At 38.2% G+C, this 22,448-nt stretch overlaps 1 protein-coding gene across 1 annotated transcript in view; it reads right to left on the minus strand.

Annotated features, from left to right (window-relative positions):
• Positions 1 to 22,448, minus strand: part of Lama1 (laminin subunit alpha 1) — a 150,274-nt gene that overhangs the window by 73,240 nt on the left and 54,586 nt on the right. Inside the window, exons 6-16 of the mRNA XM_078030367.1 lie at positions 21,038 to 21,127; positions 18,963 to 19,080; positions 17,768 to 17,946; positions 17,145 to 17,250; positions 15,508 to 15,668; positions 14,415 to 14,555; positions 11,985 to 12,158; positions 10,484 to 10,585; positions 9,205 to 9,416; positions 8,298 to 8,409; positions 4,511 to 4,621 (exon numbers count right to left, since the gene is read on the minus strand). Coding sequence (XP_077886493.1) covers positions 4,511 to 4,621; positions 8,298 to 8,409; positions 9,205 to 9,416; positions 10,484 to 10,585; positions 11,985 to 12,158; positions 14,415 to 14,555; positions 15,508 to 15,668; positions 17,145 to 17,250; positions 17,768 to 17,946; positions 18,963 to 19,080; positions 21,038 to 21,127 — 1,506 coding nt within the window. The remainder of the gene's footprint in view (positions 1 to 4,510; positions 4,622 to 8,297; positions 8,410 to 9,204; positions 9,417 to 10,483; positions 10,586 to 11,984; positions 12,159 to 14,414; positions 14,556 to 15,507; positions 15,669 to 17,144; positions 17,251 to 17,767; positions 17,947 to 18,962; positions 19,081 to 21,037; positions 21,128 to 22,448) is intronic.

The raw sequence follows: 22,448 nt of genomic DNA on the forward strand, positions 1-22,448 counted from the left end.
TTGCTCATCAACATTATTACATGTATCAAATTATCATAAGTATGCCATAAATATGTAATAATATTATGATAAAAAATTTTAAAGTTATAACATGTTCAAAGATTTAAAGGGAAACAAACACAGAAAGAAAGAAAGGCAAGACAGAAAATAGGACCTAATGGAACTTTCTGAACTGAGAAAAGACCATAATGGATTTGGGGTCTGTAAAATGAAAGATTGAATGATTAGAAACTGCACAGGAACAGCATTAGAAACTCCAACCCTCCGTGGGAAATAACCTGAAAGGACCCAGCCTCAGTCATCATGGAGCAACATCATGTGCAATGGGACATGCACATGATGAGTGGGAGAGCAGGACAGGGGGAGCAGAAAAGTCTCAATTTTTCAAAATCTGACAATACAAACCCACAAATTCTAGAAGCTCAACAACCTCCAAGAAGAAAAAGGGTTAGAAGCACACAGTCAAATGGTTCAAAACCAGGGAAGAAGAGAAAATCTTAAAGGTAGGCAGGGGAAAAAGCAAAGACAGAACAACACACTGCCTGACATACACAGGAATGAACAGCAACTTCTCATTTGAGACAAGACAGGCCAAAGCCAACAGAACAACTTCAGAATACCCAAAGACAAATCTGCAAAAACAAATTTCAAAACTGAAAGATGTTTAAAAGCCTTTTCCAGACAAACAAGAGAGATTATTGTCAGCAAGCACACCTGATTAGAAAAATGAGAAAAACAGTTCCTCAGGCTGCAGAAAGATGATAAAAGGTTGGGGTACTACCAAAAATACTTGTGACCAGAGTGTTTGGGATTTTTTTTTAAATTTTTTCGGATTTGGGGTCTGCATAAACATAATGCATTTGCATAAACATAGTGAGGTATCTCTGGGATGGGATCCAAGTCCAAACACAAAACGGATTTGTTTCATATACACATGGCTTAGAGGTAAGTTTATAAAATCTTTTCAATAACTTTGAGCATGAAAGTTTGTTTCATGGTGTGGAATGTTCCACTTGGGGACAGGAGGTGTACAGGACAAGAGAAAAAGAGATGGGCCAGGCAGTCACACAGCTCACAGGGATTTCAGCCCTCCTCTGCACATGTTTTCCCAGGTTCCTCTTTCTTGACTTGGTCTCCCCAGATCCCCATTCTGTACTGACAGCTGCTAGTGCTTGCTCGGTCACTTCTCAGCCTGCCTGCACTTGGCTCCAAGACCCCCATTTGCATGCCTCTTTTCTTGATGGCTCCTCCTTTTTAGGTACTTTGGTCATTTTCCATCCAGCAATTTAAATAAAGTACATATATTTATATAATTCTTGAGAGTATAAAAGCATGTCCAGATATCAAATTGAAACTGGTACTAAAAATGTCAGGTATTACATCCTTTTATCCCTGTTTTATTTAGGATTATCCCAGAGCAGAGCTTCTAAACTCAAATGTGAACAAGAAGTCACGTGAGTTACCTGTAGACTCTGATTCAGGAGCTCAGAGGTGGGGGTAGGGTATGAGATCCTGCATTTTAACAAGCTCCCAGGTGATGCCCATGTTGCAACATCACAGGCCCATTTATTCCTCCCATTCCCCACGTGACCTCAGTTTCAATCATTAAAAAAAAAATTATTCAAAATGCAATGGGCTTTGATAAATGGCCATTTGGTTAAGCTAAAGGTATTATGAAAAATAAATGCAATCCTTTGAAAATGCTTGCTTATGTTCATTTCTAATATGTCTGTTGAATGTTTTATACTTGTAACTCTCCTAATCAAAGGGCCAGATTGAGCCTTCTTTCTCTTTGGGGAAAGTAGTTCTTTTCGAAACAGAATGGGGGGAGGGGGGAAAAAAAGCAAAATCAAATTAAACCAATAAATTCTTAATTTCCCACCTATTTTTTTTCTTATTTCACCACTCCCCCCTCCTCAAAAAAAATTAAATCAAATTTAATTGTTTAAAAAGGAAAAGTGGTAAATTTTCAGTTACCACTGAAGAGTGGAAAAGCCTGGCAGATATCATTTTATCTGAGGGGACACAGCTAACAGCCCCAAGAAGAAGCCCCCTGTACCTGTGGCTGACATGGTACATCACCTCCATGTCCCCTGGTCAAAACTGTAAAACCTCAACCCAGTCATAGCAAAGTGTTATAGATTAGAGATGAGGCGTTCCCACAAAGCCTATGTGTGCAAAAATGAGAGAAAGTTTAGAGGTGAAGTGACTGGGTGATGAAAACCTTAACCTGATCACTGCATTAATTCCCGGTAGGGATTAACTGGGTGGTAACTGTAGGCAGGTGGGGTGTGGTTCCAGGAGGTAGGTTGCTGGGGCTTGCCCTTGAAGTTGCTTATATTTTGTCTGTTCCGTCTACTGAGCTGCCTTCCTCCTCCATACTCTTCTGCCTTGATGTTCTGCCTCACCTCTTGCCCAGAGTAAATGGAGCCCATTATCTATGGACAGAGACCTCTGAAACCATGAGCCCCCACATAAACATTTCTTCCTGTATTCGTTCTTGTCTTGTCTTTCGGTCACAGCAACAACAACAAAAAGAGCTGACCAAAATGCAGAGCAAGAGGCAAGCCCTAGTTGAGGCCATTCCACAGAATGTCCACCCCACTCCACCACACTTCAAGTTACCAGAGTCACAAAGACAACACTGAGGAGCTGCCCAGACAGAGGAGGCTAAGGAGACAAAGACACAAAGTGCCATGTGGGGACCTAGATTTGCTCCTAGAAAGGAAAAGGAGAGGACTGGGAACAGTGGTGAAGAAGGAAGGCTGTGTGTGGTTTAGCTGACCATATGGTGCCCATGTGAAGGTCTCAGCTTTGATAACTACTCTGGTTATACAAGATGTTTGCACTAGGGGATGTTGGGAAAAGGACATCCGGGAATTCTATTTTATGCCTGCAGCTCTTCTCTAAATCTAAAACTGTTCCCTCCAAAATGCTTAAAACTCTAAAAATCATCATTATGTTTATCCTAAGAAGAACTTGAAGGGCAGTTACTATTAAACATATTAAATATATACTGTTCACTTAAAGTGAGTATATTTAGTACATATTTAATATATTTAACATGTAGTTCTAGAAACATATTTACAAAAGCATGAGAAAGATACACTTTACTAGCTGTACCTAAAGTGACTTTCTGTACCTCCATGACTTGATGACCATCGGGAATCACTGGCGGGAGGCTTGAGAAGCTGGCCTTGCAAACCCAAAGGCAAAGGTAGAGAAGTAAAAAACACAAACATTCCCCAAGTTGCTAAAATTGGTGCACCTGAGGAACCATCCTAGAGGGATGGAGTCTGCCTGCAAGCCACACTTCAAGTAATTCCTACAGATGCCTTATTCCATGTGGATAAAAGAACACAGAGCAATATGGGGGCTTTCTTTACAGAAGACAGAAAAATGAGTCTCGAGAGAGAATAAGCAATCCAGGGCACCAGGGCTTCAGCTCTTCTCTAGGGCTCTGGTAATTAATTTTCCCTAGCGCTGGGACTCCATCAATCTCTTCCCGAAAGAGCGTGAGTTTCCTGCCTCGTGAATAGGGCAGAGTCTGTGGGCCCGCACAATCACTCCATCTCTGAGGAGTGAGTCCATTAGAACCCAGAGGGTGGCCTGGCTTCAAGGCAGAAGGAACTAAAAGAATTCCTCACTAAAGCTAAGAAGCAAGTCTCACCCTGTATCTGCCCTAAAAGTTCATTCTCAAGATTAACTACATATTTGGTAAGCCCTGTTTCAACTCACAGTGCTTATGAAAGAGATACTTGTTTGAAGAGTTTATTCAAAGTAATTGTAAAGCATTATATATTGCACAAATGGGTGTGATTATTAGAAGTTTTATTATTCCTCTTGTAGTCTACTATGTGACGTAATGTTAAAAATACTAGCACTTCTGTTTGAAATACGAATCCTTTGTAGTTAAACAGTGGACCATTTTTATATTGCTTTATAATTTTACTAAGTAATGACTTTTCATTGTTCTAATACTAAAAAGGGAAAGATATTTCATATTCCTTTTTCAATGCAGGTTAAGTATTCCTTGGGACCAAAAGCGGTTTGAATTTTGGAATATTTGCATATATACAATGGGGGGTCTTGAGGATAGGATCCAAATCCAAACAGGAAATTAATTCAAGTTTCATAGACACCTTAAACACACAGCCTGAAGGTAATGCTATGTGATAATTTTAGTGTGCCTGCATTTTGACTGATACCTTAAATAGGTCAGTTGTGGAAGTTCCCACTTGAGGCTTTATGTCATTGCTCAAAAAGTTTCAGATTTTTGGAGCATTTCCTAATGCTCAAATTTTTAGAACAAGGATGTTCAACCTGTTCACTGAAGTAACTTTTTTTTGTTTTTTTAAGGTTAAAAAAAGGTAGGAAATGTTTTGAGACATGAATTTAAATCTGCAAATTTCCTTTGGCATCTGGGCAATTCTGTAAAGGAAGCATTTTTAAAAATCACTACACAACACAAAGTTCTGGGTCAGGTAAGAGGTTTCAGAAATAAACTCACAAAGCAAACTCCATGAACATCACACTCCGACGCGTGGCCGTGGCATTCACAGGGCTGACAGATTCCTCCAAAGAGTATTCCATCAACTCGATAATAGCCAGAGAGGCAGGACTGCAAAAGAAGGGTGGCACCTGTGTCCATGAATGCAGCTTTGCACATTATAGGAATCATCTGCTTTCCCACGTAGTGGAAAAATCAGCGGCTCAGTTTTCCATGTGCACAGAAACATTTTTTTTTCTACTTTTAAAACATCTTCTTTGAGATATCATTGACATGCCACAAAAATCTACCCATTTTAATTGTGCGATTCAGAAATTTTCAGTAAACTTACCAAATTGGGCCACTTTTAGGCACTATACTCTAGTTCCTTGTTTCATTTTAAAGGTGAAAACATGCTCACAAAAACTTATTGGCTATGTCATGGGTCAACATACAACTTTATGGCATTCCAGGCATGCATACAGTACACTTTTTTGTTTGTTTGTTTGTTTTTTTTTTAAAGTTAATTTGTTTTTGAGCCAGGATCTTTCTGAGTTGCTTAGAGCCTCATTAAGTTGCTAAAGCTGGCTTTGAACTTGCAATCTCCCTGCCTCAGCCTCTTGAGTTGCTGGGATTACAGGTGTGCACTGTTGTGCCTGGCCTTTGCAGTATTCTTTAACTACAAATGATGTAGCATTGTCTAGCCAGCATTTCCATCAAGAAGATTTTTTTCCTCTCAACTTTATTTTTTCCCCCTAGTCTTATAATTCATTCAAGGTTACCATCATACAATGCATATGTTCAAGGGCAGGTCTGGGTCACACAGCAGCAGTTTAATTGAGTAAATATTACAGGTGTTCTTTACATGAGCTAAACCTGGAGAGGCAACCTGAGTAAGTGAACACCCACATACAATAATTCATTTAACTCATCACAACCCTGAGAGACTGCATCTCGGCTCTACAGATGCAGAGCATGGGACACAGACACTTGCATAGTGCCCAGTGCGCAGGTGGAGTGACTCAAAGCCAGGTGAGGCCACTTCCTTGGCCATGTCCCCAGCCAACTGCCAAGGGCTGTAGCAGATACAAATGCCTTTAGAGGGCAGACTTGGGAATGATGAATTTAGAAATCAGCATCCTCCTATGGGGTGAATGGAAGGAGAGTTGGGATTAGTTTTTATTTTGTTAAGAAAAATTTGGAGTTTTTTTTTTTTTAATTATAAAAGTAATCTGGTTGAGTGCCCCTGAGTTCAATCACTGGTACTAAAAAGAAAAAAAAAATCTGTAAAGACACGAGGCATTGTGAAAGTCCCCTAACACCTCCACTCAACTGTGTGCCCCTCACAGAGAGGGGGCTCATGAGCAGGTGGACATTGAGTGGGCACTGCCCCAGAGGTCTGCATGGGAGCTTACAGTGCTCTAGAGAATTCTATCCCCTACCAACAGCTGCCTGATTCTTTTTACTTTTATTTTTTGGTAGCAGGGATTGAACTCAGGAACATTGACCACAGGGCCATATCCCCAGCTCTATTTTGTATTTTATTTGGAGATAGGGTCTCACTAAGTTGCTTAGTGCCTTGCTTTTGCTGAGGCTGGCTTTGAACTTGTGATCCTCCTGCCTCAGCCTCTGGAGCCTCTGGGATTACAGGCATGCACCACTGTACCCAGCTAGCTGAGCTATATCCCTAGCCCAAGCAGCTTCCAAGTAACAGTTAGATTAAAGAATAAGTTCTACTTAACAAAAAGCCCGCAAATGTGTAAGTTGGCCCTCCATATCCTTAGGGTCCACATCCACAAATTCAACCAACCAAGGAATGGAGACATGCATTTGTACTGAACCTGTTCAGACATTTTTTTTTTCTTGTCATTATCCCCTAAACAATGTAGTATAGCAACTATTTATATACCATTTACATTGTGTTGGGTAATATAAGAGATCTAGAGGTGACAAAGTATGCAGGAGGGTGTGCCTAAGTTATTTGCAAACTATACCATTTTATAGAATGGACTTGAGCATCTGCAGATTTTGAGATCTGGGGAGTTCCTAGAACTACTCTCAGACACAGAGTCACCACTATACAAATAAAGCTTCTCTCTGCTGCCCCCTCCTGCTTCAGCTGGTCTGGCTTCTACTTTCAGGGTTTCCCTGCTCCATAGCCTGACCTTGCTCTCCTACTTCACAGCCCATAGACTCAGGTGGTCTTAGTTAGGATCATGTATCCATTAAATATTATGCACACAATGCTTGGGAACTGGAAATAATTGCTGGGCTTAAAAACCCATGCTTCAAACCTAAAAAAAATAATCCTATTAATTTGGTTTCACAAACAAACAAAAAACCCCTGCAAAATATTTAAAATAGGACTATTTAATTAAATATCTACATCATGAGACATTAGGCTAACTTTATTAACTACAAAGTTTGTGACTGATAGAGATTAATTATAAATTAAATATTCTCACTTTGTAAATATGATTGCCAATAAATCAAGCCAAGCACAATTGTTCATAATTGTCAGTCATGAACATGACTGAAAGCAGGATTATACAGTGGTGGTGAACAGTGTAGATGAAGCTCAAATCCAAATATGATCATTCCTAGTTGTGTGGCCATGGTCAAGTTACTGAATGTTACTGTGCCTCAGTTTGGAAAAGAAAATATCTGAAGTCTCTATCACACATGGGTGCTGTCAGGATTCAGATAGATAACACATGGAAAGAGCTTAGCACACTGCCAGTATGCAGGAAGTTCTCAGTCTGAGAGAGTTGTTGTAAATACTTGGATCCAAGTAATTTTAATACTTTTATTTCTGATTGCAAATGTATTTTCATATACAGTTATCTTTGGTATTCATGAGGATTTGCTCCAAAATCCCCACAGATGCCAAGATCTTTGCATATTAAAGTCCCTTTTATAAAATGGCATAATATTTGCATACAATCTATGCATATCCTCTTGTATAATTTACTCATTTATACTTATTTTTTAAAAATTCTTTTGGTACTAGGATTGAACCCAGGGGCACTTAACCACTGAGCCACATCCCCAACCCATATGTATATTTAGAGACAGGATCTTACTTAATTGCTTACGGCTTCGCTAAGGCTAAAGCTGGCCTTGAACTTGCAATACTCCTGCCTCAGTCTCCCAAGCTCCTGGGCTTACAAGTATGTGTCGCTGCACCCAGCTCCTGTGTACTTTAAATCTCTAGATTATTTGTAATATCCTTTACAATGTGAATGGTATAAATAGTTGTATTATTTAGGGAATAATGACAAGAAAAACATTTGTACAGACTTTGGTACAGATGAAATATTTTCTTCCTTGGAGTATAATGCAATCCCTGATTGATTCAATTCACAGATATAGAACCTGCACACTTCATATGTGAGGTGAAGCCCACTAAAGTAAAATAGTTAGGGACCATCAAAGGTCTCAAAATGGGTCCACCTTGTCTAAAGCCTTCCTGGTCTTGCACAGGTGATTATAAATATTCAAATGATCAAGTTCAGTCCTCCTTAGAAATATAAAATCTGGCATAGGTAGTACAAACTTCCTACTAAGGCAAGAGAGCTGCATGAAGTCAGGCATTTCCAGGAGTCCCAGAGCCCACCCCTAGCAGAGTAATGGATTTCTTTAAACCACTTGACTTCCACCATTCCTACAATCAATCAACTCTGAACCAAACATTGGGTTTCCAAAGTTAAAACTCAAACTTGCATTATTAGATTAACTTCAGTGCACTATTTTTCCCTTAGAAAAAAAAAACAAAAAAGTAGAAAACAGGAAGAGAGGTGAGCGGTACCTCGCAGGACGTCCCTGTGTAGCCTGGCGGGCATTCACAGTGCTCCACATCAGTGGCTACTGCCAGGTCTATAGCATTAGGGCTTGCTGTGTCCAGAGAGACAGAATCCAACCTACAAACACAAAGAGGTCGCTATAGGATTCACATGCTTGCAAATGACATCTTACACCTCAATGAAGATGAGTCCCTAAAAGATTTAATTCAAACAGAATGGTCATGTGATTTTGTAAGTAACTAAAGATTCTTTCAATAATATACTCTCTGGAAGCTGTCATTATTCCCTGGATATGTCTCCAATACTGGTTGCAAAGATATGCAATTGCCCATAGAACACTGTGGGGAAGAAATGATGTTGTACTTGACAAAAAATCATCTACTCATCCATCTGATCATGAACACAGAGATTATACTCCAATGAGCTCTACTACACTTACATTTGCAGCATTGACTATTATGTTTGATGAGGCATTGCCAGAAACTGACTTCCACAAAGTAATAAAATGACTGTTAGCACAAATAACTGCAAAACTAAGATCATTAACATCAGGAGAGAGAGAACCAGAAGCAACAAGGTCTGGGACAATGATAACTCTATTAGTAATTTTTGGAAACACTTTGCAAATTACTGAACTTAAAGTCAAATTTGTTTCCTAGTAGATAACTTTTGTCATGAATAACTAGTCTTACATCTTCAATAAATTACATTTATAAAAATAATTTAATTATTATATAAGTAATATATTATTACAAATATATATATTATTATTACAAATATATTTTAATTATTATAGCTAGTTCTTTTAATAAAAGCAATGTAAACTATATTAAGTTTGAAATACACAGTATTAAATAAAGATAAGCTAGAGCTATCTCTTCTGTAAGTCTTTCCTCTCATTTCAATATATACCTGTAAAGAGCCATTTTTGCAGAATTGTAGTTGGCTCTGATCAGGAGATGAGTCATGTTGGCCAGGACGGTCATTAGCTGGTCACGATCGATCTGTTTTTTCTTATGGAAGTCTCGGAAATTCTCAGGCACAAGTCTAACCACATTGAAGTACTCTTCATAGGGTTGCAGTGGTAGGCCCTCAGCCTGTGTGCTTAAAGTGATTCCATTTCCCTAGCATTTTAAAAAAGAAAAGGAAAGATATTTATCATTCAATTTAAGAATCAAGAAATAAAATCAAATTTTGCACCCAACAATATGGATTTCATTTGGGCTTAGGTTCTTGTGGCAAACAACATGATGGTGCGTATAACTCTCAGTCCAGAATTATTGGAGAAAAAGTGTTGAACTGGATTTCTTTCAGAGGGATTCCAATGATAAACCTAAAGACCATGTGCTTTGTTGGTATCTTGGAAAAGAAACAAGGTCATGCATCTGCCCACAGTTTTCATCAAAGCAGCCTGCATCTGATACTCCTAATCTTTAAACAATAGAAGTTGAAAACAGTATGTACAGTAAATATACCTCCAACTCCTCATAAAATTGCCTTAAACAACAGTGATTTACCTTCCAGTTTCCAATTGTTCCGGATGGACATGGAGATAAAGGTCACTCAAGATCAAAGGACACTGGAAACAAGAACCCAAATATACCAGCGACCCTGGAGCAAAGCCAAACTAGGTCTTTTTGTAAGGAATGAGGATATACAGGGAGAGAGAGAGGGGACCTGGCAGTGTGTCTCTTGTCCCCACATTGCCAGGCATTGACTAATAGGTTCCTATGAAGAGGCAAAGTGGCAGGAGGGAAAGAAAAAGTCCTTAAAAGGCTGGCTAGTTTCAAGGTCAGAGAAAATGCTCATCTTTACTTGATTGATTGATTGGTTGGTTGCAGGGATAGGGATTGAACCGCAAAGAGGCACTCTTTTATTTGAGACAAAGTGTTAACTAATTTGCCAAGGCTGGCCTCAAACTTGGAATCCTCAGGCCTCAACTTTCCGAGTAGTAGGCAAGTGCCATCAGGCCCAGTACATCTCCTTTTTAAACATGAAAGGATGGGTATGCAAAGAACCTCAGACAGGGCCTCCAGTTAGATTATCACAGGCACAATCTGGGCAGTGTGTAGACAAGTCACCCCGCCACAGTCTCCCAACAGGAACCACTTGGCCTAGCCATTTTCAGTCAGCCAACGATCACCCCACTAATTCCTAAGCTGTATGCAAAAGCAAAACAAAACAGTCTCACCTTGATGATGATATCCGCATGAGACATGAGGTCACTGTCCACTGTCTCCACTGGAATATCGTATGACACTGTGTATTTCAGGAACCCACCAAAAGAGGTCAGCTGGAATGGTCAAATGAGCGTGAACATCAAAGAGAATCAACCACAGCCCCAAGGAGGAAGAAGTGGTAGCTAGGATCCATCTGGAAAGAACTAGACTGCAAGGCATTCCAGTGGCCATCATATGTAAGCAAATTCACATTAAAGGCAGTGTAAACATACTCAATGAATATTTTGATTGATATTACCAAGACTGGAGGATATTGCTGAATTCCAAAACAAAAATGTACTACTAAGAGACTCTGAGGTCCATATAATCCTGTTAATCACCCAATAGACATTTATTTTACTTAAATAATATAGAGAGTAGGAAGTTTGACCCCTGACAATTTTTTTTCATTGTCCTGCTTCAGCAAATAACATGTTGGATCTTCTACTTCAAAGAAAGACTACAAGTATTTCTTCCTCATCAGATCTCCTTTAATGTAGAATTTTCTTCCTGATGGATGTGTCGCAACAAAAGAATGTTCGGAATCCAATTTTGCAATCATAAAATTGGACAAGTGATTTCAAAAGAAAAAATTTCAGTGAATTTTGGTGATAAGATCCTATTAAAAATAGAAGACATATTCTACAGTCATAATTGGATGGCAAAAATAATCATCTTCAAAAATACCCCTTTAAACTAAGTTAGGAAATTTAATCATCAAATTAACTAGAAACTCCCTAAGCTATGAGATTACGCTACTATAAAAGGATACCCTAAAATGAACCCAATCCCCAAGTGAGCAAGGAACTATAGGTGCTCAAATACACTCCTTCAAATGTATTTTCCAAACAATCAGGCTCTTGAGAGAAAGGGCATGATCAATTGGAGAGACTGGGAACAGGTCATTGAAGGGAGGCTCAATCTTAGAAACAAACTTCTAACACTGTAGATCATTTTACACTTACTTAAAATTAAAACAGAAAGTATTCTGTCTGTTCCTATCTATGCACTTTACATGAGCAACAGCCTGTCCTGGTACCTAAACAGAGGAAGCAGAGCCAAAGTCTCACTGCGGGAAACTTCCTTGAGTGTTTCCCATGCACCAGGCCCTCCACTAAGCTAGGCCCTCCAGGAAGCCATGGGGCATTAATCTGGGTTCACTGCTCACTGAAGAAAGTGGGAATGTGATCAGCATTTCGAAAAGCCCAAGTGATGGGGACCCAGAGGTGGAAAGTAGAAGATTCGTCATCAACAACAGACAGACTGCTTAGGAACTGCACCAAGAAAACCAGACACTCTTATTGGAACGATGTGACTAAAAAGTCAAAAGGATCAAAAAATCTTGTGTATCCAATGTAAATTAAAGGCTGTGAAATGCCTTTTCAAAGTTCAACTCACCAACAAAATTACTTATAATGAAAACCAAAAGTCTTTTCTTAATGGCGTCTGAGATCTTCATCTAAGCACACATACCTTATTTCCAAGGTAGGCCTCAGGGGCCGACCAGTAGTACTTAGAAGTCAGTCTCTGCATGACCAGGGTGTTGTTGATGCTGATCTGATGGCGCCCACCCAGCGCCTCTTGCTGAGAATGGATCTTATTTGGACTGACCAAGTCGGTGACCAGCCACCCGGACATATCATTCACCTAGGGGAAAAAAAAAGAAAGAAAAATAATTTTGGAATATGATATAGAATGAACTTTATATCTCATGCAATCTAGCGTAAATATTTTCACAATGAAGAGACAAACCCAGAAAGTTTAGTTAGGGGTGAAGTTAACACAACTGCTACAAATGGACCACAGAACATGTGGTATTTCCACTTGTCAAAGGACTAAGACAACCTGAGAACAAGTCATAACGCACCAGTAATCCAGATAAATTATAAGTAAAGGAGTAAAGCCATAGAGGCCATGAACATATATTTTAGATTTTTAAAAAAACTATAAAGAATAGAGGTTGAGCATTCCTAATCCAGAATTCTGAAATTCTGCTACCAAATCCAAAACTTCATGAGCAACTACATGATGCCACTGATCTCATGCAGTGGGTCACAGTCAAATTGCAGGTGCACTAAATATATTGTAAAATTGCCTGAAGGTAATGTGCATAAGGTGTATATGAAACATAAAGGAATGTCATGTTTAGACTTGGATCCCATCTGCAAGATATCTTGTTATGTGCGTACAAATATTCCAAAATCTGAAAAAATATGAAATCCAAATTCCAAAACAATCCTGCTCCCCGACATTTCAGATAAGGGCTACTTGACCTGGAAATGCAAGGATTAATGTCTTTTGCTAACTCTGACTCCCCCTTCTTTATTGTCCTCTGCTTTTCACCCAAATGCTAACCATATGTGTGTGTGTGTATTTTATATATATATATATATATATATATATATATATATACACACTATAGATTATATACTCTCAATTTATCACCTACATAAATTTTCCCCCAGCATGGTGGCCACAGTTATGAGTTGATAAGCCCTATGCCCAGCATCTCTTCTTCAATCTCTAGTCATTACACCATCTCCCTCCCTAGTCACCATTTGACACTTGCCTCAAACTCATCCCCCCAGAATTTCCCCCTTCTCAAAACAGACTGCCTGCCCTTGAGTTATGGTTTAGATCTGGAATATCCCCTCAAAGGCTCATGTGTTGAAAGCATGATTCCTAATGCAGCAAGGTTCAGAGGTGGGGCTTTTAGGCAATGATTTGATCAGAAGGGCTGCAACCTTATCAGTGGATTAATCCACTTAGTGGATTAATAATCTAAATGGACTCCTGGATAGTAACTGTAGGCAGGTGGACATCACTGGAGGAAGCAGGTCACTGGGGGTGTACCCTTGGGGACTATATTTCATCCCTGGCTCCTCTCACCCCTTCTCTACTACCTGACTGCAATGAACAGAGCAGCCTTCTTCAGCCATGCCTTCCCACCATGCTTCTGCCTTAGAGCCGGCTGACCATGGCAGTATCCTCTGAAACCATGAGCCATTCTCCTCTAAGTTGTTCTTGTCAGGTGTTTTGGTCACAGCAACAAAAAGCTAACACACCTAATAAAGCCTGGGCCACCTGTTGTTGCTCCCACCCATCCACTGGAGTGCTTCCCGCCCCTAGCTTCTTTGAATTGTAAAATTCTCATGACCCTAGATGTGCCAGCGGGGGCATTTGATTTGGATGTGAAGTGTCTCCCAAAAGCTCACATGTGAGACAAAGAGAGAGGGTTCAGAGGGGAAAAGATTAGGTTGCAAGAGCCTTAAACTTATCAGTGAATTAATCCCTCATGGCATTAACTGAGTAGTAACCGGAGGCAGGTGGGGTGAGGCTGGAGGAGGTGGGGCATTGTGGGTGTGGTTTGGGGGTATATATTTGTATCTGGTGAGTGGAGATTTGTCTCTGCTTCCTGATCATCAAATGAGCTGCTTCCCTCTGCCACACTCTTCTGCCATGATGTTCTGCCTCACCTCAAGCCCCAAGGAATGGAGCTGGTCTTCTATGAACTAAGACCTCTGAAACCAAAAGCCCTCAAATAAACTTTTCCTCCTCTGTGATTTTCTGGTCAGATCTTTTAGTCACAGCCATGAAAAAGCTGACTAAAACATGGAGTGAGATCTGACCTCCCCACTTGATGTATTCCCCATGGAAGAAATGGAAACAGAGTGTACTCTATAATACATATCTTATGTTGATAGGGAAATGTGTGTGGAAACAATCACAGGAAATTTAGGGACTCTTTCAGGAATCGACTGCCTTTTGACCCTTAATGGTGTGGTTCCAAACACACAAGAGTGCTATTTCAGGGAAAATCAGCCCATAGCGTGCTGACAAAGTGGTAGGGAGCTCACATGACCACCCACTGATTAAATCCAGCTTATACCCCAGGCCTCCCACCTGACCAATGGGCCAAGAAAGGCTGTCGCAGACATCGGAGACACCAAAGCAGAAGCACTCAGAGCAGCCCTGGGGGTTTCTTTCCTTCAAGTTATAGAAGCCTGGTTTGCAGCGGTCACAATTCTTCCCCTCGACATTTTCCTGCAAGTTACAATAAAAAATTTCCAGGTGAAGCCAATGAATCCAGACAGAAGAAAATGACATTGACAGGATATTAACAAGGAGGGAGGGTTGGTAGCCCACAGAAGCAGGTAAATAAATATTATTTTTTAAAAAGTCTCATGAAGTTGTTATTTCCCCCCAAAAATAGTTTGAATTAATTATTATTTAATTTCATAGCCAAGAACAAGGCTGGGGATTATATATAAATATGTAAGCTTAGTCATCATATGTAAATGAATTGTTTTGTTTTATCTCTTCCATTGTTGCTGCTTATATGAACATTTTAAAATCGAAGGAAGGTTGTCTAACTGTTGGTACCACACATAAATACTCGAGATTATTTTTGATCATATATAACATATGCCTGAGACTGTGCTTTCATGAGAATAAACACAAAAGGTACAACAGGAAATCCTTAGAATTCCAGGGAAATTGCTATTAATATCGTATGGTCAAATAAAACTCCTCATGGGTACCATATGAATGTATTTGTTATGATTATACAGTTCTTTTTTTTTTAAAAGAAAAATCCAAGATTAAAAACCTTCATTTCATTAGAGTTTGTGGGAACTTAGTGTTTACCTGATTCTCCCCCAAATAGAAAGCTAGAAAAGAATGTCAAGGAAGAATTCAGTCAAGGCCAAATAAATGAGACACGGTGTTGGGTTTCACCTAGAAAGTCACAGAAAATGCCTCTGGAATACATGGCCATTGCCCAGAAAAATAAAATAAAAAAATGGAATCCAAGTATTCATCTAAGTCCAAGGACACAACAGAACCAACTTGCTGTGACATATCATGCTTCTGGGCAGGGATGAGAGTTTCTGCTGAAATTGAACTGCTCTGTCTGAGAACTGTGAGCCAGTGGAAGATGCTCCTTTTCCAGAGAAGCACAGAAGAAACCCAGGGCCACTTTGACCTCCTTGCTTACCTTACAAAGACACGGGTCTGTGCACGGATCGTCGTTCACACTGCCAGCTAGATTGCAGTCACAGGGGACACAGTTCGGGTAACCCTTGTAGCCAAACTGGCAGCGATCACATTTTTCTCCTGCATAACCTTCCTTACACGGACATTGACCAGGCCACTTCCCTGGGGAGAAAGCAACACACGGAAATAAGTTTAAAGCTAGGGTTGGCAAACTTTTTCTGTAAAGGGCCAGAGAATGTACATTTTAGGCTTTCTGTCCACGGAATCTGTTGAACTGCTCAACTCGGCCATTACTGCTGGACCACAGTCACAGACAATGTATGAGCCAATGGCTGCCATTCTATTCTAATAAAGATTATTCTTAAAAACAGGCAGCGTGCAGATTTAGACCTTGGGCCATAGTTTGCCAACTCCTGTTTTAAATAAAGAAAACAGAGGGGAAACTCACAGAGACTGGAGTCAATGTAAAATAGTACAACAACTTTGAAACACACTTTAATACTTCTTCAAAATGTTATACACAGAGTTACCCTATGATATGGCCATTCCACTCCTAAGTAAACACTCAAACATTCCCCCCAAAACCTTATACATGAATGCTCATCGTAGCATTATTCATAATAGCCAAAAGTAAGAATAACTCAAATATTTAACAGTTGATAAGTGGATATAATGTGATATATTCATCCTATGGAATATTATTCAGCAATAAAAAGGAATGAAATATTGATGTATGTTACAACACGGATAACCCTTGAAAATATATTATGTGAAAGAAGCCCATCACACAAAAACCCTACATATTGTGTTCCATTTACATGAAATTCCAGAATAAGCAAATGTACCTAGATAAGTAGATCAGTGGCCCACCTGCAGGGCCACTATCATCACCCTTCCATCAGGGTATAAGAATCAGTAGGTCACACAATTTACCCTGCACACTCCTGGTAGGCCCCACAGCTGCACCTCCATGCCTGCTGGTCAACAGCTGTTTTTACTGCCAGTGGCCGAGAATTTGATGGGGTCACAGAAGTCTTCAAACAGATGCAACCTATTCAGGAGACTCTGATATTTGCAAGTCCACTTACCAAATTTTGAAAGGGAAAGAACACTGACATTTACAAAGTTAACTGGAGGATTTACTTGCTTGGTGAGATGATGTATGCAGAAGTCCTCTGAGCATTTCTAGGAGCTAAATAGAGCAACTGCTATTTACTGTGTTCAATAGATGGCTTTAACTTATTTTTTCATCAAATGCTCAATTATTTGCTCAAATGTCATTTCATCACCCCAACACTGTCACCTCCACACTAGCTCTCCAACCAATTATGAGTCTCAGTTTGGCTTTATGTCCTCAGCACTCTCCCTGGCATTATAGTATCCATGTACTTGTTTAGTGTTTCCTTTGAGGAGGGACCTTGGTCATCTATTCAAATATATATCAGAAAGATCTAGAAAACTCCCTGACACATAGTAGGTGCTTTATAAACATTTAGTGAACCAAAGAATTAATAAAGAATCCTACCATCCAACACAGTGATAATGGTTCTAACAGGTACAATCTTCCACCAAAAAAAAAAAAAAAAACAAAAACAAAAAAAGCAATTGTAAGCACAAAAAAATGAATCAAGCATTTACCCTTATTTAAGTCAGAATGGAGATCATCCTTAACACAGATGGCACTGAGGGACCCCACAGGGTCACAGTCACAGGGATGGCAAGGTTCATCCTCATAAGGAGAAACCTGAAAGGCAGAAGTTGTCCTGGATTATTTTACCGGAAATGACAACAATATTAGCAATCATATAAACAAATATTATCAATGCCAAAATAATACTGTTATAAGGGGGCACAGGGAGAAGGAGGAAGGGAGAACACCCCAGGGACACTGTCACAACTGTGTATCAAGTCAGCTGAGGAATGACTACATCCTATAAGCAATATTCAGCCTCTGGTTAGTGGCAGAATCTCCACATTCCCAGTTAGATAACCCAAGATCACAAAGATAATAGGCCCCTGACCTCAAGTTAAATAACAACACGTGAACATCCTACTTATCTAGTAAACAGGGCAGAGTAGAAAATATAAATTAGAAGAACATTATGAGCGTGACAATATAAATCAAGCATTACAAAAGGAAAGGAGTCTCCAACATAGAGGTTGAGACTTGTCTCCACTGTATAGGTTGCAACTTTGTGAAGTCTCTTTTTTCTACTTTGGGAAGGCAATGATGCTCAGCCATGGGAGAGACATGTACTTACTTTATGTGGTCTATAATATCCATCCACGCAGGTTTCACAGTTGATTCCCATGGTGTTCTGCAGGCAATTAATGCAAACCCCACCTCCTCTGAACTGCCCAGCTGTATTCAAGCTTCTCTTCTGATTGGCGACATTTTCATCATAGTAACAGTCTTTGGCTTTATTGTGACAATTACATTCTAGAGAATATTTTAATAAATTAATTAATACACATAGGATGTCTTATAGAAAGCAGGCCCTTATTTCTCTAAGTAAGTCTATATGATTATCAATGCAATTAAAATTCTAGAATAAGCAATTTTAATAAGATATAGGCAATATTATGTATGATAACTAGGAAGAGCTATCAAGATAATAAAAGTGAGTGCCCATTTGACACAGCAATCCATCTTCTGGGATTATACTTTGCAGAATCTTTGTACACAATATGAATAAAATGTATGGGGACAATCACTGCATAATCGTTTGTGATAACAACAGACTAGAGACAACTGAAACACCCATTGATAGATATCCATTTAAATAAATTATTTATTATACCCATATAATGGAATTCTATGCCACTTTTTTTTCAAAGCAGCAATTAATTGCTAACATGGAAAGACTTTAAAGATATATTGTTAAATATTAAGAAGTAATGGGCAGCTCAGTGGCAGAGTACTTGCTTAGCATGTGCAACGCCCTGGGTTTAATCCCGAGGTCCAAAAACAAACAAACAAACAACAACAAATAAGCCATGGTATGAATATTATGTCTTCTTCTGTGTAAGAACATATGTTGGGAGTAGCACTGTGCTAATGCATGCTTATTTGCACAAAAATTTTAATAAGAACATAATGGGAAATAATAAAAAGTGGGAAGGATGGAAATGAAGTAAAAGGAAAGCTTTTACCCCAAACTTCTTTATATTATTAGATGTTGGAATCTTGTGAATATATTGTTTATTTAAAAGTTAAATCCAAGATAATAAAGAATAAATGGATGTATGGGAAGGGGACCTTTGAGAAAATAGCAAATCCATAAAGATACATTTAGTCTTTAATAGTTTATAAACTTTTTAAAGATAATCTAGAACTTTGGGCATTATTTGACTTTCTGTGAAAACAAGTAATCTAACTCACTGCAAAAGTTAAGATGACGAAAGTATAGTTACAATAAGAGGAGAAAAACCACATTCTTCAAATAGCGTACTTACGTTCACATGTGTTACCAGAGGATATGGTCCCAGGCCTCCAGGGCTGCTGGTGGTACCCAGGACAGCACATGTTACAGCTCTCTCCACAAGTATTATGTTCACACAGACACTGCAGTTTCTACACAAAAAGGGATGCGAAACTGGATCAGAAAACTTTACCTGTGTATTTTTCTTAATTGTATTTAAGGAGAGAACCTACCACAAATAAGTGGAAAGATGTCACAATGGAAGGACATTTACCCATATCAAACAAACTGGGAAGTAACTTTTCTAAAAGGATATATACAGATAGTCTGGTTGCAAAGAGAAGGGGGGAAGATAAAAGCAACTCTCAAAGAAGGGCTGGCTAAAAAAAATGTTTTTTTCAAAGATGCATTGACTTTTAAGGATTTGAAAGTTTTTAGTAATAATAATTGTCTTAATTATTAGAAGACTTTTCGTTAATAATCTTCTGACATTTATTTACAGATTTTTTTTAGCATCAAAATAATACAATCTGGAATGAGGGTGTGGCTCAGTGGTAAAGTGCTTGTCTAGCATGTGGGAGGCCCTGCATTCAACCTCTAGCACTGCAAAAACAAACAACAACAACAACAACAAAACCCAAAAGACAAAAACAAACAACAATAACAACAAAAGAATAATCCTATTCCAGAGGTACAAAACTACAGAGAAAAGATAAGGAAAATAAAAAGTAACTCCTGTAAGTGGTTTGAATTCACTTAATATTGTGCTAAAACAAACTTTATTCTATTCTGATTCAGTACCACAAACATGGAAATGGAGAAAATGAGAAGGCAATATTTTTTAAAATGTTCAGCATAAATTATAACTGCACGTTTTTGCTCAATTCTCTCCTAGAGAGAAGAGTTTCAAAATTCAGAAGACTTCTGACTTGTTCACCTTACTGTGGTAAATTTTACGTTACGCATACCTTACCACACATGCAGAAAACCACAAGAAGGACTTAATTAGAAATATATCCTCCAAATAAAGCAAAATTATGAAATTGTTTAAAAAATTAAGCCATAGTGCATCTTTATCTGGTTTTGATATCAGGGTTTTACTGGCTGTATAGAAAGTATCTGGGAGTGTTCCCTCTTTTCTTTTTCATGAAATAAATGAGAATGACTGGTGTTAGCTCTTCTGTAAAGGTCTGGTAAAACTCAACTGAGAATCCATCTGATTCTCGGCTTTCCTTCCTTGGAAGGCTTTTAATTGCTGCCTCAATCTCATTGCTTGATAATGGTCTGTTTATACTTATAGTTCAATTTGGGCAGGTCATATGCATGCAGAAATCTGTCAATGTCTTCCAGATTTTCCAGGTTATTGTAGAATAAATTTTCAAAATAGTTACTAATGATCCTCTGGATTGCAGAAGTCCTTGTGTTGGTGATATTTCCCTTTCATCTCTAATTTTGTTGGTTAGGGTCTTCTCTAGCTTTCTGTTGGTTTGACTAAATATTTATCAATCTTGTTAATCTTTTCACAAAGTCAGCGATTGTTGCATTGATCCTTTTTATTGTTTTGTTTTAAATTTTCAATTTCATTAAATTCATCTCTGATCTCAATTATTTTCTGTCTTCTAGTGATTTGGGATTGGTTTGTTTTTCTTTCTCTAGAGCCTTGAGGTATGACATTATATTTTTTATTTGTGATATATATATATTTTTTAATGTAGGCACTCAATGCTGTATACTTTCCTCTTAGAACTGCATTCATAGTGTCCAGTTAAAAAAACAGTAAGTAAATAGAAAATCGGTACAGCAGAGGAAGGGGAGCAAGGTTAGGGAGGAGGAGAGGGAAAGAACTACTACTGGGTCCAGAAATGGAGCAAATTATATTCCATGCATGCATGATTATGTCAAAAGGACCTCATTATTATATATAAATATAATATACTAATAAAAACATTAAAAATTAAAACAGTAAAATTTTATGAAAATATTTTTACTCTTTTGCTACATGAGTTTATAACTTTCAACATTTGCCTTGAATGCAAAAGAATACTGAAAATATTACAGTTATAACTTCTACGCTGAAGTTGCAATAAATCATCAAATACTAGAACTTACCTTTGTAGTTTCATCCCATGGGCAGTTGCTAGCATGGCCGGAGCAAATGCACATCCCTCCAACAGAAATGTCCTTTATTGAATAGTAATACTAAGAAAAAGAAATGTTATATACAGAAATTAAAACCTTTTTATTTCAGTGAAAAGAAAACACTGGCACTCCACAAATCTGTCAGGTAGTGTATTATCAGTAATCTAACAGTATATGTCCATTTCAAATTATATTTCACGCATGATGAATGTTGGTGCTCAATTAAAATCAATAATGCTCAAATCAACTCATCTATTAAACCTAAGAGTCTAAAAAAATTTTCCAGCTTGGCTGCGTTTTAAACCAAAGAGGTCATCTTCAAACCCTACCTGCCAAAACTCTTAAAAAATACTGGGCAATTGAATTTAGTACTACATAAAAAAGATAATACATCACCAGCAAAGATTTATCCTCCAATGCAGTTAGTTCAATACACAAAAATCAGTAGATGTAAATAGCCTCATTAACAAAATAGTGTTTTTCTCTTAAGATTAGTTCTCACCACTTTGTAGATTTGTATATGTTAATAAATATCTTTTGGGATTTCATTTTCCATTATTCATTACTGCATATATAAATGTGATTCATTTTTAAAATTTTTAAATTTGTTTTAATTAGTTATACATGACAGTAGAATACATTTATGCTCTTTTATGTATCATACATAAATGGGATATAATGTCTCATTTTTCTGAGTGTACATGTTGCAGAATCATATTGGTCAGGCAGTCATACACACACACACACACACACACACACACAAACATATACATACAGTAATAATGTCTGTTTCATTCTACTATCTTTCCTCTCCCCACATCTCTTCTTCTTCCCTCCCAACACTTCACTCTACCTAATCTAAGGTAACCTTGTTCTTCCATAGTGCCCCCCTACTGCCTTATTGTGAATTAGTGTCCACATATTAGAGAAAACATTTGGTCTTTGGTTTTGTGGGATTGGCTTATTTTGCTTAGCATGTTATTTCCCAACTCCAACCATTTACTGGCAAATGCCATAATTTTACTCTTTTTTTTTAAAGCTGAGTAATATTCCATTGAGTATATATTCTACATTTTTTATTTTGTACATTGTAACACTGTTAAATTCACTTATATTTACTAGTTGTTTCAGATTTTCTATGCATAAATCATGTCACCTACAAGTGGTGCTTCACTCTTACTGTGCTCTCTGTATGCCTTTGATTTATTTTTCTTACATTATTGAACAAGAGCTTTACCAATAAACCATAAGATATTTCCAAGAGAAATTAAAGAAGATTAGATAAGTGAGGAGACACAGCATGTTCATGAACTGGATGATTCAATATTGTGAAGAGGTCTTCCAAAATTCATCTTAAATGGACACAAAGAATCAATGTGGG

The sequence above is a fragment of the Ictidomys tridecemlineatus genome, chromosome 13 (genome assembly GCF_052094955.1).
Source record: "Ictidomys tridecemlineatus isolate mIctTri1 chromosome 13, mIctTri1.hap1, whole genome shotgun sequence".
Taxonomy (NCBI): domain Eukaryota; kingdom Metazoa; phylum Chordata; class Mammalia; order Rodentia; family Sciuridae; genus Ictidomys; species Ictidomys tridecemlineatus.